The 16,380-nt window shown below is 60.9% G+C and overlaps 3 protein-coding genes across 3 annotated transcripts; 1 reads left to right on the top strand and 2 right to left on the bottom strand.

Moving 5' to 3' along the window:
• Positions 1-447: 447 nt before the first annotated feature.
• Positions 448-5,160, bottom strand: FAM71E2 (family with sequence similarity 71 member E2). The gene is made up of 10 exons (XM_036013528.1): positions 5,011-5,160; positions 4,694-4,848; positions 4,358-4,616; positions 4,068-4,092; positions 3,812-3,876; positions 3,621-3,724; positions 3,488-3,540; positions 3,323-3,399; positions 1,345-2,986; positions 448-476 (listed from the first exon to the last, which is right to left on the bottom strand). The coding sequence occupies exons 1-10, from the start codon at positions 5,158-5,160 to the stop codon at positions 448-450; spliced, it is 2,559 nt and encodes an 852-aa protein (XP_035869421.1).
• Positions 5,161-6,904: 1,744 nt separating this feature from the next.
• On the bottom strand, positions 6,905-10,242 carry IL11 (interleukin 11). Its single transcript, XM_036012066.1, has 5 exons — positions 10,143-10,242; positions 8,890-9,062; positions 8,611-8,697; positions 8,320-8,481; positions 6,905-7,420 (listed from the first exon to the last, which is right to left on the bottom strand). Exons 1-5 carry the CDS (start codon positions 10,147-10,149, stop codon positions 7,250-7,252), a joined length of 600 nt encoding a protein of 199 aa, XP_035867959.1. The 5' UTR covers positions 10,150-10,242; the 3' UTR covers positions 6,905-7,249.
• Positions 10,243-14,569: 4,327 nt separating this feature from the next.
• TMEM190 (transmembrane protein 190) lies at positions 14,570-15,862 on the top strand. The gene is made up of 5 exons (XM_028529233.2): positions 14,570-14,627; positions 14,719-14,754; positions 15,073-15,198; positions 15,305-15,389; positions 15,479-15,862. Exons 1-5 carry the CDS (start codon positions 14,570-14,572, stop codon positions 15,696-15,698), a joined length of 525 nt encoding a protein of 174 aa, XP_028385034.1. The 3' UTR covers positions 15,699-15,862.
• Positions 15,863-16,380: the final 518 nt, after the last annotated feature.

Consider the following 16,380-nt stretch of genomic DNA (forward strand, 5'->3'; position numbering starts at 1 on the left):
TCAGCGCGTCCCTGTGCTTGTCCGGGGTGCCCGTCGTTTCTGAGTCTCGAGGGTCTCAACGGAGGAAAACCACGACCCCTGGGCCTTATTGGCTGGGACTCTGGAAGGCCCAGCCAATGAGAGCCGCTGCGCTGCAGAAAACGGTCTGGGACTCCGGGCGGCGGTCCGGGAGGACCCTTCCTCCCCCCGCCCCCTCCCCCCTCCAGCCCCACGCCCCATCCCGGGCCCCCGTGCGCACACACAGGCACCCAGGCTCGACTTTTGCCGAGTCTCAGACTCAGGCTTTTAATTTCTGCAAAGCTGGGCCACCCCGCCGGTTCTCCCCAAGCCCACCCTCCCACCCCCCAATATATAAATGTATAGATAGCTCTGGTCTCTACCCGACAGGGAGCTCCGCCCCCCCCCCCCCCCCGCCCCCAACGCCTGGCCTGTTCAGCACCCTGCTTCCTACAGTGGAGGGGCATGGCGCCTGGAGCCTGCGGGGAAGAGCAAAGAGCACGAGTGGGGTTCCAGAGCCTGGATTCAGTGCCAGGTGTGAGGCGGGTCTGAGGACGTTAGGGGCTACCGGGCCGCCCGCGCTGGGCTCCTCTTGTACACTTTAGTTAGTGACTGTGGTTCAGTCCCCGCATCTTGCTACTGAAGCCTGTGGGAACGGTGCTTGCTGGAGAGAGAGCAGTGCGCGCTCAGTAAACACCTGTTGAACCGACTCCTTCCTGCTCCAGGAGCCGGCAAGCCCACCGCCTCCAGTCCTCCCCACGGCCGTGTCCCTCCCAGGTTTCTTGCCCTCCTCCGCAAATATGAAGCCTGGCCCTTCATTCTTCACTCCAACATCCAAATGCACCAATCTCTCTTCCTCTTAAAACTCCTATTTTGACCATGTCCCATTCCAGCAGCCTCTCCCCTTCCAGCAAACTCCTTGGACAGAGCAAGTCTTGGATTACCCTTCTCGTGTATCCGTGTATTGGAAAATACACATCACGTAAAATTTGCCAGTGTGACCATTTTAAAGTGGCATTGTATTCACAATGTCCTGCAACCACCTCCTCTATCTAGTGCCAGAGCATTTTCATTACCCCCAAATAAAACCCCATACCGGTGAAGCAGTCCCTGCCCATCCCCCCATCCCTCCCAGCTTTTGGTAACCACTAACCTCCTTTCTGTGTCTATGGGTTTGCCTGTTCTAGACATTTGACACACGTGGGGTCATGCACTATATAGCTGGCATGTTTGCCTGGCTCCTTTCACAGAGTATCATGTTTTAAAGGGTTTGCAGCATGAGGAGTCCCTGCTTTCTGCGCTCCCTAAGCCTGCCCCATGCAGGTCTTCCTCCCCACCACACGTCACCTTCTTGCTGATAACCCCAGAGGTCCTTTCTCCCTAAGTACCTGGGCCAAGGCGTGAAGATACTCAGTTTTTTCTTTGTCTTCTCCATCTTGTTCAGCAAGTCCCTCTTATTCTCAATTTCCATGAGCTTGGGCACAGGAACTTCCAAGGATGACCCCGTAGTGGCCAGGGGACATGGGCCTGGCATCCCCACGGTCTCCTGAGATTCTCTGTCGGGCTTTTGGGATACTCTAGCCTCCATCTTTGGGATGGAGTTCAGCAAGATGGGGGGCTGGACTTCCTCCCACCTCTTTGCAGGCAGAGGAATGGGGGCCTGGGATACTCTCTCCGTCTTCAGGCTGCTGGGGCCACGTTTAGAGCGGGGGGGCACTTTGAAAGACCGCCTCTGGTCTGAGAGCAGCTTTTCCACTTCCCTGTCCACCACTGGTGTGCCCTCCAACACGGTAGCCTGGCCAGGGATGAGGGGCTCTGGGCCCACCATGGGCCTGGCAGACACCTGGGGGATCAAGAGCCAGGAGGGCAAACCAACCAGTTCTGGTCTCAAGGGCATCTTCTCAGAGTTGGCCAGGATCACCATCTTGGCAAAGGTGAGCTCCTTCACAGAGAAGGGCCTTCTGCGCTCCTGTGGGGCTCCCTCCACGGCCAGCTCCTGGGACTTAGCCCACGTCTGCTGCTGCCCCCTCAGCCTGGGCTTGAAGCCAGGCAAGTCCAGGGATTTCCCCTCCATTGTCCCATGGACCTTATCCTCCACCTTGCCCTTGCCCTTGCCCTTCAAGCCATCCCAGGTGATCTCTTGGGCTTTGCTGATTATGAGCCCCTTGGTCTCCTTCTGGGTGGTATGGAAGGGCAGCTCCAGGGACATTTTCTGGGCCCACATCTCTGCAACCTGTGTCTCCTGGGTGCCCACCAGCACCAACGGCTCCATCTTCCCTTCTGGCTGGCTTCTCTCGAGCACATTCTCAACACGTTTTCCCCTCAGAGACGAGCCAAAATCACCAGGGTCCGGTGTCATCTGGTATCGGGCGGGTGGAGTCAGAGCCTTCGGGGATGGGCTAGATGGGAACAGAGATTGCTGTTTTGGAACAGGACAGGGCATGGCTTTTGGGGGGATCCCTGATACAAGTGGGTTCTTCCAAGACAGGGAAGGTATGGCTGGGGCCTTCTGGGTTATAGCCAGCACACATGAAGTCTTCCTGGATGAGCCAGGTATGGCTGGGGATTTCTGGGGAACAGGGGCTGGAACTGGGGTCTTCTGGGGGGCAGAAGGCCCAGCTGGGGACTTCCGAGATGAAGCAGGCACAGCTGAGACCTTCTGGGCCTGATCAAGGATGGATGGATCTTTCCAAGAGCTGGGAGGGACAGAGGAGGTTTTCTGGGAGGGTGGAGGCCTGGCCATCTTGTCCCTGGGGGCAGACGAGTAGGGGGCAGGCAGGTAGAAGCTGGGACAGTAGGAGTCCTGGCTGAGGGAGTTGGAGGACAAGGTGCTGGAATCCAGGTCCGACAGGTCTTGCATGTTCTGTCGAATATCCACGTGATCGTAGGAGACCAGCAAGGAAATATTGGGACTGTTCTCTGAGGTACAATGTGAAGGGGTCTTCACTAAATGGCCAAGGACCACTGCTCCATCAGGTTCTGAATGACCCTGGAGGAAGTGGAGGAAGATGAGGGACAGTGGAGGAAGGTGAGGGGAAGAATGGTCAGGGCCTGGGGGGTGCCTCTCAAACACAGACCAGACCCCCAGCCCCTCCTCCCTCAGACCTGGCAGTCTAGGCCCCCAGCCCCTCCTCCCTCAGCCCCAGGAGTCCAGCCCCCAGCCCCTCCTCCCTCAGACCCAGGGGTCCAGGTCCCCAGCCCCTCCTCCCTCAGACCCAGGAGTCCAGACCCCCAGCCCCTCCTCCCTCAGACCTGGCAGTCTAGGCCCCCAGACCCTTCTCCCTCAGACCCAGGAGCTGGGCTCAGGCCCCAGTGTATAGCCTACCTTGGAAGAGGACAGCCTGTGGTTGACGGTTCTGGACACGATGCTGAAGATGGTCCGGATGGTGATGCTGGGCTTCCCTGGGCGGGAAGAAAGCAGCCTGAGCACGAAGGGGAGGGGCTGGGCTTCGGGGCTCATTCACAGAATCAGAGGGAGGAGTATGCTCACCAGAAACTTGGATTTTGGTCTGAGAGCCATGAAGGCCGAGCTCTGGGTGGGACCTGCAGGCACAGTGTGGTGGGACTTGGCTGGCGTCCCCACTCTTCTCCCAAACCCACCGGGGACATGGTCCCAAGCCTACTTTTTCTCTGTGGCTTTCTTCCTGGTGCCAGGGTGCTCTGGCTGTGACCAGATGAGAGGCACGGAGTCACCCACAGCCTGGGACCTGAGTTTGCGCCTGGGGGTCTGGCAGAAGGATGAGGAAGGCAGGGCCATCAGGAGGCACAGCCCCTTGGCCCTGCCTCACCCAGGGGCCTGCCGGGGTCTGCTCACCTTGGCCTTCCTCCGTTTCTGAGATGTCAGCATCTTGTAAGAAAAGCTGGGTTTAAAAATCATGGCTGAAAAGAGAGGGGAAGACCTGAGTCAGGGCCCCTGAGTCTGGGAAGGACAATGGGAGAGGAGACTGGTGGGGGGCTCTGCCAGGGGGCAGACATAAGACTTAAGGACCCCAGTGCTGGAGGCCCCATCCACATGTGGCAGAAGAGAAGCTGAGGTGCAGCAAACCCAATGGGTTCCAGAGCCTGCTCACCTGACCGTCTGCAGTGGGACTGGTCCTGTGGATGGAAAGGGAACAGTCAGGAGGGACAACCTCTTCCTGGCTTCCACATCTCCATTAGTACCCAGGCTAAGACTCCAGCCCCCAGCCCCTCCTCCCTCAGACCCAGGGGTCCAGACCCCTAGTCCCTCCTCCCTCAGACCCAGGTGTCCAGGCCCCCAGCCCCATTCCTGGGAATCCTGGACTTCAGGTCCTTTGTCCTGGCTCCCTTTTGAATCTATAGCCATCACCGCCCGCTGGGGTCTGTGTGAGCATGCCCCCACCTGGAGGGTCCAGGTGGAGGCAGGAGGTGCCATCTGGGCCAGGTCCGAGAGGGGCGTTTTCAAGGTCCTGGGGGCCCAGAAGGTGGCGGGCTCTTGGAGCAGGTGGATGAGCCGGATCCAGCGGTCAAACAGAAATGCTACCTCGCTGTCGGGGGCGTTCAGCTCCAGATAGTAGTAGCGGCCTGTGATCAAGCCAAGCTTCAGGCGCCAGGCAGACAGGTTGTGGACGTAGAGGTGGACCAGGTCCAGCGGGATCATCCTGGTGGAGGCAGGAGACGGGGGAGGTAGAGCAGGAGATGCAGGTGGGGGCGGCAGGGGATGGAGGGGTTCAGGCACCTGGTGAGGACGAGGTTGGAGCAGTCCCTGGCCTCAGAGGGCCGAGCAATGAGCAGGAGGTCTGGCAGCACCGGGCCGGGCAGGGAGGCGGCCACACCCATGGTCAGGTGGTTGCTTTTGTGGTGCACATACACGGGGGCCCCTCGGCTGGTCACCTGGGGGGCCAGGGAGAAGGGCTGGAACCACTCCTTCCTGTAATGCTTCGAGGCACCCCCAGACCAAGCCCCCACCCCCTGAGTCCCCAGTGGCCCCAACCCCGCCAGCCCCAGGGGTCTCACTCTGCCCCTCTCTGCCCCAGGGCACAGGGAGCTGGAAACCTGGACAAAGTTACTCTCGAACATGGGCAGCGGGCAGAGGGGCAGGTACTCGCCCTTCTGGAGGGTCTTCTGCAGCTGGCCCAGAATGGGGACCCACTGCGGGGGGCCTGGCAATGGGTCCAGGTGCCTGATGTTCCAAAGCCTGTTCATGGTGGCTACATAAAGGGGGGGGTCACCCAGGGCATGGAGTCAGGGACCTGGCACCCTCCAGCCCACTGGCCTTGGCTTCAAGCTCAGCTTCCCCAGGGCTTGGCCATGGTCCTGCCAGGGGCAGTCTCCCTGGCCTGGGGGAGGAGCCTTCCGTGGAGGGGCTTTGTGACCTCATCAGATACACGTGGGACTCTTCCTAGGAACTCTCCCGAGGGCTATGGGCTCCTTTCTTCTCTGGAGATGTGGCCTGGAGCCCTGAGGAGTGGGTGTGAACCAGAAGGTCCCCCTCCAGAGAAGGTCCATCTGAGAAGGTCCATCTGAGAAGGTCCATCTGAGATGTTGCAAATGAATGGTTAAACAAAGGGTTTCTGACTCTTCTTCTTCTTTTTTTTTAAGATGTTATTTATTTAGAGAGGGGAAGGGAGGGAGAAAGAGAGGGAGAGAAACATCAGTGTGTTGTTGCCTCTCAAGCGCCACCTACTGGGGACCTGGCCCATAACCCAGGCCGTGCCCTGACTGGGAATTGAACTAGCGACTCTTTGGTTCACAGGCCGGCGCTCAATCCACTGACCCACACCACCTGAGTTGGTTTTCTGGCTCTTAAGAGAGAGTTCCAAATATAGCCACCACCCATGACTGACCCTTACACCTGAGTAAGAACTATACCCCCATGGAGCCTCAGTTTCCCCATACCAAATGTGTTTGTGTCCATGGTCACAGCTGCTGTCTGTTGAATTAGAAAGAAAGGAACACACCCTTGGCAATGAGCCGGACTTTTGGCAGAATCACAGCTGTCCCGAGCTGTGTGACCTTGAGCACCAGGCATCCCCCCAGCCTCAGTTCCCCTCATTTGTAAAACGGGGTGTAGTGAGGATCCAGGGGATCATGTAAGTAAAACCCTACAACTTCAGGCACAGCCCAGAACAGGTGCTCAATGAACAGTCCTTCTTGTCCCATTCTGAGAGGTTTTTTTTGTGGCGGGGGGGGGGGGGGGAAGGGACTGGTATTCGGTCATTTTAAAAATAGTGTTTATTATTTTTTAACAATGTGTCATGCAAAATACATGGTCACTTTTAGAAATTCTGGAGATTACAAGCACACATAATAAGTCACCAACAATACCACCCCATACCTTCTACCTGGAGGCAGTCGTTGTCAACATTTTGGTATAGTTCCTCCTAGGATTTTTTTTAAAACGTATATACAGAGAAACACAAAATGGGGGTCATGCTGTGGTTTGCAGCCTGCTCTTCCTGCGTCCGAAGCAGCCTCTGCAGCTCCCTCTAGGATGTGCTCTGACTTCCCAAGCCATCCCCACGGGTGGACATCTAGGTTGTTTCCGACTTGCTGGTGTGAACTCTGCCACTGGGGACAAGCTTCCCTTTCCAGCTTTGCCCCGAATGAGCCCTGTCGGTCACTGGGTGACCTTCCAGAGTTTTCCATTCAATATTTATTGAATGCTTACAAAATGCCTAGCACCAGGTGAGGCCCAGACCCTGCCCCTCAGGGTTCAGGGGCCCTGCGGCCCTGGTGGCCTCCCCTCCATGGTCTTGGTCACTCGGGGTCCCTCCCTCTTTCTTGCCCAGGGGCCCTGATGTCCAGCCCCATGCCCTGAACCCCCATAGAAATAGCCTCTGAGTGGATGTGTATAACAAATTTAATTCCTCCTTCTCCATCTCACAAAAGGTTTCTCACGTTTTTGTACAAAAACCCATGCCTCCTTCCCCCTCCCTCCCCACCCCAACACAAAAAGTAATAGTTTAATAAATAACATATGCTCCTGCTTAGGCCCGGAGGAGTGGGGGCCATGGAGACACTGTGGCCAGACTTCTGAGAGAGCCAAGAATCCGGGACCCCAGCCCCCTCCTACAGGGGCCCCTGAGTCCACATGTCTCCCACCCACCTCCTGAAATAAATAAGTATAAATAAGGCACAGGTGTCCCTGCCCAGGTCTCCTAGGGGGACTATCTCTAACTAGGGGGAGATAATAGGGAGGGGGGGGGGTCCTCTGGCGGCCACACCCCCAGTCCCAAAATAAATAAATAAATAAGGTCTGGTGGTGAAGGATGCGGCTGCTCCGGGTGGCGGGTCACAGCCGGGTCTTGAGCAGCAGCAGGCCCCGCACCGCCCAGTCCAGCGTCAGATGCAGCCCTCCGAGGATGGCGTGGGCCGCCCTGATGCCTCCCCAGGCTGAGGCCGGTGGGGCCAGCGGGGGCGCCGGCGGGTCTGGGGGCCCCTGGGGCAGGGCCAGGCGAGACATCTGTTGGGAGAGGACAGAGAGTTAGCAACAGGCCAGGGGTGCAGCGCGGGGTGGGAGGGTCCAGGAAGGGGTGTTCAGAGCCTCTGCTCAATCAGGCTGGGGGAGGGGCGGGGTCGTCCAGGCTGTGTATTTCCAGAGTGTCTCTGGCCTACAGGGTGGGTGCCTGGGTAGGGAGTTCAGAAAATGGAGGCTGTGCCCAAATGGGGAGGGTTTCCAGGGTCATGGCCTGGGGGGTCGAGGGGGAGGTCTGTAGGGTCAGGGCTAGGATCCTGGTGCTGGGTGAGGGCTGGGCACTGTGGACTCGCGCCTGGGGCAAGGCCCGGATCTCTGGGCTGTGACCTGAGATCTCAAGAACTCACAGGTGAGGCCTGGCTTCTCAAGTGTGGGGTCTCAGAACTGGGAGCTGGAATTTGAGGTTCAGGGTCTTGGGGACTCAGGCCCAGGGGTCTTAGGGTCTTAAGTCTGTAGCTTTGGAACTTAGGATCTTGGGGCCTCATGGGCTCACAACCAGCATCTGAAGTCTTTGGGAGGTAGGGCTTATCGTTTCAGACCTCAGAGTCTGGGTGCTTGAGCTCCGGGTTTCACTCAAGTCAGGGTCTCTACTGTGTCATGTTAGGATCTGGAAATCTCAGGGTCTGGAGGTTCAGAGTTTCCGGGGATCAGGTTCTGGAATGTGCTGTCTTGGGGCCAGGGTCTCCATGTCACGGTGGAGGGTTTGGACTGCTGAGTCTTAGGGCTTCAGAGTTTTAGCGGGAGTTTTGGGGTCATGAGATTGTGGGGTCTCTGAGTTTTTGAGATGAGATTAAGAGAATTTTCAGGCAGGATTTTGGAGTCTGGGGCCTCAGGACCACAGGATCCTGAGGACACAGGGCAGAGGGCTCTGAGCAGGGAAGTCCTACCAGGAGCTGCAGCCGGCGCAGCAGCCGGTCCAGCCGGGCCTGCAGGGCCCCCAGCTCTGGCTCCAGGGTCCGCAGGGATGGGCCTCCTGCCCTGCGCAGCCACTGCACGTGCCTCAGGTAGGAGAACAGGTCTGCCCGAAGTCGCGTCAACACGCCTGGGAGCTGGGGGACAACGGGGCACGGGGCTTGTCAGCAGTGCCGGGCACGTGTCCCTGCTGTCCCCCAACACCCCCGGACTCCCTCCCAAGGCTCAGCTCCCATCTGCACCCCGTCCCTCCTCCCTGCTCTCACCTGCAGGGCTCCCAGCGCCCCTGCACTCATGGCCAGAGTGGGCAGGGAATCCAGGTTGTGGTCTCCGTCGGCTGGGAATTTCTCTCTCTGGGGGGGGGGGTGGGGGGAGCGATGAGGAGGACCCTGCCCAGTTCTGGGGATCCCTTCACCCCCCAACCGCAGGCCTCAAACTCCTTCTCCCCGCTCCCCGCCCCATCTGTGCCACCGTGGAAGCTCAGATACTGCCCGAGTCTCAGTCTTCGTCCAGGTCTCCCGCCCATCCTTTCCAGTCTCTCCTACCAGCTGCGCGGCCAGCTGCCGAGTGTCCGCGAGGAGGGAGCGCGTCAGGAGCACGGCGCTGTCCAGCTCAGCTCGAGGGTCTGGGGAAGCCCTCGGGGGTCCAGGAGGTGGCCCTGGGGCAGCAGCTCTCTCTGGCCACAGGCTCAGCGCGACCAGGACCAGGCAGCAAACACCTGCGGGCGAGAGGAGGCAGAAGGCTCAGGCGGGACGTTTGGTCCGAGAGAAGAGGTTTGGGGGTCTCGCGTCCCAGGGCGGAGCGCCCCGGGCTGCTTGCCGGCCCGGGCGGGCTTCCCTCTCCCTTTCCAGCTCTGGCTGCCCCGCCCGTCGGAGCAGACGCGGCCCCGGGCGGGTAGACGGGCCGGGCGTCTCCCGTCCGCCCCCGGACGCCGGAATCTGGGCCCCGGGGCGGGGCGTGAGGGGGAGGCACAGGCCAGAACCTGCCCCCTCCCGGGGCCCCGGGAACCCCGGGCCGGACTGAGAGCAGGGGAGGGAGCTCCGGCCTGAGACCCGGAGGCCCTAGACCCTCCCCGGAGACGCTCCTGAGGAGGGCCGTGGTGCTCCCGCCGCGATGCTCCCGCCGCTGTGCGGGATGCCCTGGCGCACCTGGGCCAGAGAGCCGGGCGCTGCTGCGCAGCGCTGGGGCTCGGGCCGCTGCCTTCCCGGCCGCCCATCCCCCCCCCGGGCCCCGCCCTCCACCTCCCACAGCCAATCAGCGCCCCCCGGGCTGCCCCGCTCCCGCCGCACACCCCCAGCCCGCCCCCCGAGCTGCTCCCGCCGCTCTCTGTCCGTGGGTCCGTCGGCACCCGTCTGTCTTCCCCATTTCTGTCTGCACCCCTGCGTCTCCGTCTCTCCTCCTGCTCCTGGCTCTCACCTCTTTGGGTTCTCTGCCTCAGTTTCCCCAGTGCAGCCTCTGTTGGGGTCCCTGCGTGTGTACATCTCGGGTCCCCGCTGCCTCCTTAGGCGTCCTGGGCCCTTTGGGGTCACCTCGCTGCGTTTGTCTCTCTGTATCTGTGCGTCCCCATTTCTCGATGTCCCCGAGTCCTTGTCCCTTCGTGGCTCCCTTCGCCCGTCCCGCTCCAGGTTGCCGGCTTTCCCAGACTCTGCCCTCCTCTCCTCGTCTGCCTCCCCATCGCTCCCTCTCGCTCCTGTCTCGGTGTCCCATTCCGCTGTCTGTCCGCTCCCCACCCTCCCGCCAAAGGTCCCACCCTCCTCCCTCCCTGCTCCCCCCACCCCATGAACTTGAACCAACTTACTGTTCATGTCCCCACAGGGTAGGGTTCCCCAGGGCAGGGGACAGGGAGCTGGGGGCCTTTAACCCTTCCCTGTCCGCTGCCGGGGGAGCCCCAAGGGTCAGCTGGGCCTCGGCCTGGGGAGGGGAGGCATGTGCTTGAGCAGCCAGGGCCTCAGCAGTGAGGGAGTGCGTTCGCCTGGGGGGTTATATAGGGGGCCGGGGCGGGCGGGCGGGGGGCAGGCGGCAGGGGAGGGCGGCCTGACACATCCTGACTCACCCTCCCTGCCTCCCTTTTCCATTCAGACGGAGCCGGCTGCCTCGCAGGGCTCACGCCGCCTCGCTCGGAGGAGGGCACGGAACGAAAAGTTGGAAAAGTTGAAAGGGAAAGGGGGGGTGGTCGGAGAGGGGCTGGTGAGGTCATTGGCGTCCCCTCCCTCCACCTCCTCGGCCCGGCCGCCGCCGCTGGGGCAGACACACGCGGCCCAAGGGCTGGGGCCCGGCTGCGGGTGGGGGTCCCGCTGGACCAGGACAGGCAGAGGGATGGGGGTCTTGGGGGGGTGAGGGGCGACTGAACAACGGGGTGGGCCTGGGGAAATGGAGGCTGTGGGTGGTGGGAGCCGCTTCCGGGGACAGAGAGAGAGGAAGAGAACTGGAGAAACTGAGGCCCGGCCAGGACCCAAGACAGATGGGGTCACTGGGGCCCAGAGGCAGAGTCTGAATGCAGTGATAGAGCGAGACCCACGGAGAGAGAGAGACAGCCCGGAGACACGATGCCTCTGAGCAGCGTGGAGCAGAGGAGGCGGGGGAGGGGGACTCCAGAGGAGAGGTTCGGGGTCAGCCATCAGAGAGAGGGAGAGAGGAAGGTGGCACCGTGAGAGATTTGGAGAGACCCACAGTGATCCCCTGAGGAAGAGGGACAGAGACACAGTGGCATCTCAGAAAGAGAGAGCGGGGAGGGGGGGGGGAACCAGGGCCCAGAAGACATTCACAGGGGAAAACAGAGACACCAAGTCAGAGTAGCAAAGAGAAAGAGGCTCCATGTCACAGAAAGAGTCAGGGTCAGGAGTCAGCAACGGGGACAGAGCACGGAGAGAGCCTTTCTCCAGGTGGTAGGTAGGGACAGGAAGGTGAGAGAGAACCAGAGACAGACGACAGGGGACCGAGCAAGAGAGATGTGAGACACTCAGTAGAGGTGGGACCTCAGGCCCTGAGGCTTCACCCCCTCTGTGCCCCCAGTTTCCCTGTGAAATTGGGGATAGCTGAGTACCCCCCCCCCTGAAACCCTCAGACACCTCAGTAGGGACAGAGTGAGCTCACTCAAGTAGAGAAAGCACCTGGTCGGTCAGCTCTCAATAAATGCGAACATGGCTGTGTTTGTTGGTTTTTATTAACACGTTCAGGGAGACAATGAGAGAGAAAGATGTAGCCATTAGGGGATGTGACGTGGCCACTAAGAAACGTGCAGAGAGTGGCCCTGCGAAGGGGACACTGCACAGAGACGGGGACCTGAGAGGCATGACAGCAGGAGAGGGAGAGGCATTCAGGGGCCAGAGATGCTGGTGCAGGCACACAGGCGGTGAGCGCCAGGTGCGTGGGGCAGCGGAGCCTGCCAGCGGGGTTCCAGGCAGAGCCAGTGAGGGGCTGACACAGAACCCAGGTCCCCAGGAGCATCCCGCCCTCCCCCACCCCCCGAAGGGTGGCAGAGAGAGATGCGATGGAAGTGAGAAGACAAAAGGTGACGAGCCCTTCCAGAGGTCTCACTGCAGACCCCCCTCCCCACCCCCAGTCTGTGCTGAGCCGGCAGGGGGGCTCTGGGGATGAATGGCAGCTGGAGTCATCCCCCAACCACTGGGGGGGGGGCAACTGCTGAGATCCCCAGGGAGGTGAGGTCACAGCCCCCCCATGGTGGGACATGACCTCATCGCCTCAGGTAAGCACGCACGCGCCCTGTCTCTCTCTCTCTCTCTCTTGGTCATGGCCACCCCTTGCACGGCCCCCCAGGGGCCCACCCCAGCCCCTGCTCCCCCTGGGACCCAGGCTTCTGACCACTGGGTCTCCACCCCTCAGGGGGCCTGCTTCCGGCTGAGTCAGTGTGGGGGGCCCAAGGCTGCGTCAGTGAGGGGAGAACTGACGTAGCGCCCCCCAGACCGGCGGGGGCCAGCCAAGGTGACTCAGGCCACCAGCTTGGGGGATGGACTGGCCTCAGGGAGTGGGGACTGGGCCTGGGGCAAACGTGAAAGCAAAGATGGGGATCTAGTCAGAGCAGCCCCTCGCACCTACAGGAAACTCCGGGGTGCCAGCCATGGTCCGTAGAATCGACCCCTGGAGTCCAGGGGCCCAGCCCCTCCCCTCTCAGACCCAGGTGTCAGGAGTCCAGGCCTGAAACCCTACCGTCTAGAAAGGTGGACACAAATGCATTGCCACAGTGCAATTTTAGGGATGCTCCCCCGGGGGAGATCAGCAGCCTGGGGCCGGGTCAGTGGTCCCCGGCTGGGGCCAGTTTCCACATCTGCCTGACCCTCACCTCAGGGCTGTGGGGTCCTCCTCCCCCGGGTGGCCCAGGAGGCTGAGGGAGATTGGGTGGGTGCAGGACGGGAAGGGAATATTGTTCAGGATCTGTGGGTCTTCCTCGGGGTGGGGGACACTCGGGCTGCTTCTGTGGAAAGGAGGGCGAGGAGAGAGGCAGGACTGGGGAATCCCAAACAGTGAGAGAGGATGCGGATGCCAAGCGGAAATAGAGACAGAGCACAGTGACCCAGGGTGAGAAAAAGGCAGAGATGCCAAAACAGGAAAACCCGGAGATGCAGAGAGACAAGCTCGGAGGCTGAGACGCAACACTTGGGGAGACAGGGGCCTGAGGCTCTGAGGGGTGGTCTCGGATGATGTGGCAGGAAGATGCCACGGGGACGTGGGGAGGGGAGCCCAGGGTCCTTGCTCATGTGCTGGCCCCCAGGCGAGGCGGGGCTGGCTGGTGTGAGGTCAGCAGGTCCCAGGCTCTGTGTGTGTGTCCGTCTGTCTGTCCCTGGGGGGTCCTGTCTGGCCTCTGGGGGGTGACGGGGCAGGCGAGCCGCAGAGGCAGCCCAAACCTGTCATTAGCGGTGAGGGCCGTGACGGTGGGTGCCCCCCCCCCAGTCCCAAGCCGCGGTCCGGGGCCAGGCAGCCCCGCCCCCACCCCCTCCTTGATCCCTGAGGAATCCCGGGAATTGGAAGTGGGTCCAGATGATGTTGACACAGGAAACGGTCAGCAGCTGCCCGGCCTCAGCCCCACAACCCCACTGACCCCCACCCCCGGCCCCCTGCCGAGCCCCCTCTGACCTGTGTCATCTCTGACGGAGGTAGCCCAGGGCCCACTCAGCTCCCACCAGGATGTTTACAGATGACAGAACGCAGCCAGCCCCATGGGCTTCCGGAGAAGTGGGGTCTGGATTCTTGGACAGTTGTCCTCAGAGCCCCTCCCTGGCCCCCTCCTCTCCCAGACCCGGGAATCCTGATCCCCCCACCATTCCCTCTAAACCAGGTGTCCAGGCCCCCCAGGTCCCTTCTCCCTGGGACGCTGGAGCATGGACACAAAGACTCGCTCCCCCAGGTCTCAGCACCCTCCTCCCTGTGCTGCAAAGGTGAGTGGGGGTTTACTCAGGAAGCACTGGGGAACTGCGTGCCCCTCCCCCCACTGAAGGACAGACACCAAGCCAGGGGTTTGAGGACCTTAATTGGACCCCTTTCCCCATTGGCTGGTGGGGAGACAGGCCTAGGTGGGCAAAAGTTCTCCCTCCCCGTGAGATCCCCTCATCCCTGGGCCCTCACATCTACTAGACAGACGACAGGCATGGATCAAACCACTCTGGTTGCATGCTCTCCCCCCGGGTGCCTGGACCGCCCCCAGGGCCAGGGGACTCCTGAGAAGTGCCCGACCCCTACACTGTCTCCTTGCCCTCCTAGGCCCCTGGCTGCCAGGGGGTTCTCCTGAGCAGTGGGGCCCAGGGAGGCCTTCTGAGCCTCAGGCCCTCTTGCCCTTGCTGACTAGGGGAAAGACCCTCTGCAATGAGGCCTGCAAAGTAGAGCTGCTTGCAGGCCTTAGGTCACTAACAGAGGAGTTTCCTGGCAAGGACTCAGGTACCCACCCCTCAGTCCCCTGGTGGGTGAGGAGGGGAGGCCTGGGACCCCCACCCACTTTCCATGCAGGCCACTAAGGAGGCTCTTCTAGCCAGGCCCCCACCCCACCTCCAAAGCCCCTTCCACCTGGTTGCTAAGAAAGCAACTCCCTACCAACTGGGCGTGACAGGGCCAGTGTGACACCCCCTTCCTTCTTTCTCGTTGCTAAGGGGGCTCCACAGCAACAGAACTTGGAATCCTGGGGGCTGGGCGGGCGAGCGGGCGGGGCCCGCGATTGCTGGGGGATGGCCCTCAAGGTCTGTCATCACAGAGGCCCCAGGGGTCTGAGGAGGTGACATGGTGGGCTGTGGGATCCCAGCTTTGAGCCTCTTCCTGCTGATGCAGGGCTCAGTAGGTGAGGGGCCCCGGAGAGAGGGTCCGAGAGCTGAGCAGGGGGCTTCCTCACCCTCCTGACGGCGCCTGATACCATCTATTTTCCTTCACAGATGGGAATGGCATCCAGGGATTCTTCTATCCGTGGAGTGAGCAGTGGATGAATCCTGGGTCCTCAGGGCCAGACTAGACTCTTGGGTCCAAAGGGAGGGGGGTGTTGGGGGCCTGGACTCCTGGGTCTGAGGGAGGAGGGGCTGGAGGCCTGGACCCCTGGGTCTGAGGGAGGAAGGGCTGGGGGATCTGGACTCCTGGGTCTGAGGGAGGAAGGGCTGGGGGCCTGGACTCCTGGGTCTGCACAGAGCAAGCACTAGGCAGTCAGCCTGCGGAGCTTGGCCTTGGGATGCTGGTGTCCATGGCCCTGAGGGCCAGGCTCTGAGACATCACCACCATTCATGGTCGGTCCCCAGGCTGTGAAGGAGACCCGGGAGACCGGGAGAGCTGTGGGGGTCAGGCGGCCATCAAGAACCCCAATCTCTGTCTGCGTCTACGATGCTGCTACCGAGACGGGTTCTGCTACCACCAGCGGCTAGATGGTGAGCGCCTGGAAGACAGGGTCGCACCTCCCACCCCCACCCTGCCAGGGGAGGAGGCTGGCAACTGGGGGCCCCTGAATCTCAAAGGTCTGCACTTTCTGTCCAGAAAACCTGCGGTGGAAACACATGTGGGCGCTGAGCTGGTCGTGCGCAGGCCTTCTCTTCCTGATCTGCAGCATCATCTTGTTCTGGCAAGTGGGCTCAGGGCTCGGGTGGGTTCCGGGGCCCCCCAGTGGAGCGGGTGGATAGGCTAAGGCCGAGTGTCTCCCCTTCCGGGCAGGTGGGCTGAGAAACAGGATATGCTGCGCCTCCCCGGGTTCCTGCAGGGCCAAGGCAAATCGTCCAGGGCCGTGTCTCTGTCGTCCCAGGACCAGGGGAGTCGGAACAAGAAAAAGGCCTCCATGGGCAGCGCATCAAACACTCTTCCTTTGAGGAGTACCCTGGACAACTCAGGGGGCACCGAAGGGGGTGAAGAAACAGAAGGGGAGGATGAAGATTAGGGGTGCCTCTGGGGGGACCCCTCAATAAAGATATAGCATATAGCCCTGGTTGGTGTGGCTCAGTGGATTGAGCGCCGGCCTGCAAACTAAAGCGTCACTGGTTCGATTCCCAGTCAGGGCACAGGCCTGGGTTGCAGGCCAGGTCCCCAGTAGGGGGTGCACGAGAGGCAACCACACATTGATGCTTCTCTTCCTCTCTTTCTCCCTCCCTTCCCCTCTCTAAAAATTAATAAATAAAATCATTAATAAAAATTAAAAAAAGATAGCCTTCGCTGGTGTGGCTCAGTGGATGGAGCATGGGACTGGGAACCAAAGGGTTGCTAGTTCAGTCGGGGCCCATGTGTGGGTTGCGGGGCCAAGTCTTCCGTGGGGCATGCTTTTTCTTTCCCTTCCCCTCTCTCTAAAAATAAGTAAACAAAATATTAAAAAATAAAAATAAAAACAAAGATAGAGTGTATCGACTCGTGGTCTCTTTTCTGAGAGCCATGGGAGCCGGAGGTGGATGAGCCCTTGGAGGCAGGGGGCATAGGTATGAGTGTGTTTGGGTAGGGTGGTGGGTGAGTGTGGGGCCTGGGCTGTGACTAGCAGGTGCATGCACTGAGTAGGGCTGGAATGAGTTGTCGGAGGGAAGTGGGGAGGATGTGAGCAGAGGGAACCGGAACTGATGAGGCCCCCCAGGCTG

The sequence above is a fragment of the Phyllostomus discolor genome, chromosome 12, assembly GCF_004126475.2.
Source record: "Phyllostomus discolor isolate MPI-MPIP mPhyDis1 chromosome 12, mPhyDis1.pri.v3, whole genome shotgun sequence".
NCBI lineage: Eukaryota > Metazoa > Chordata > Mammalia > Chiroptera > Phyllostomidae > Phyllostomus > Phyllostomus discolor.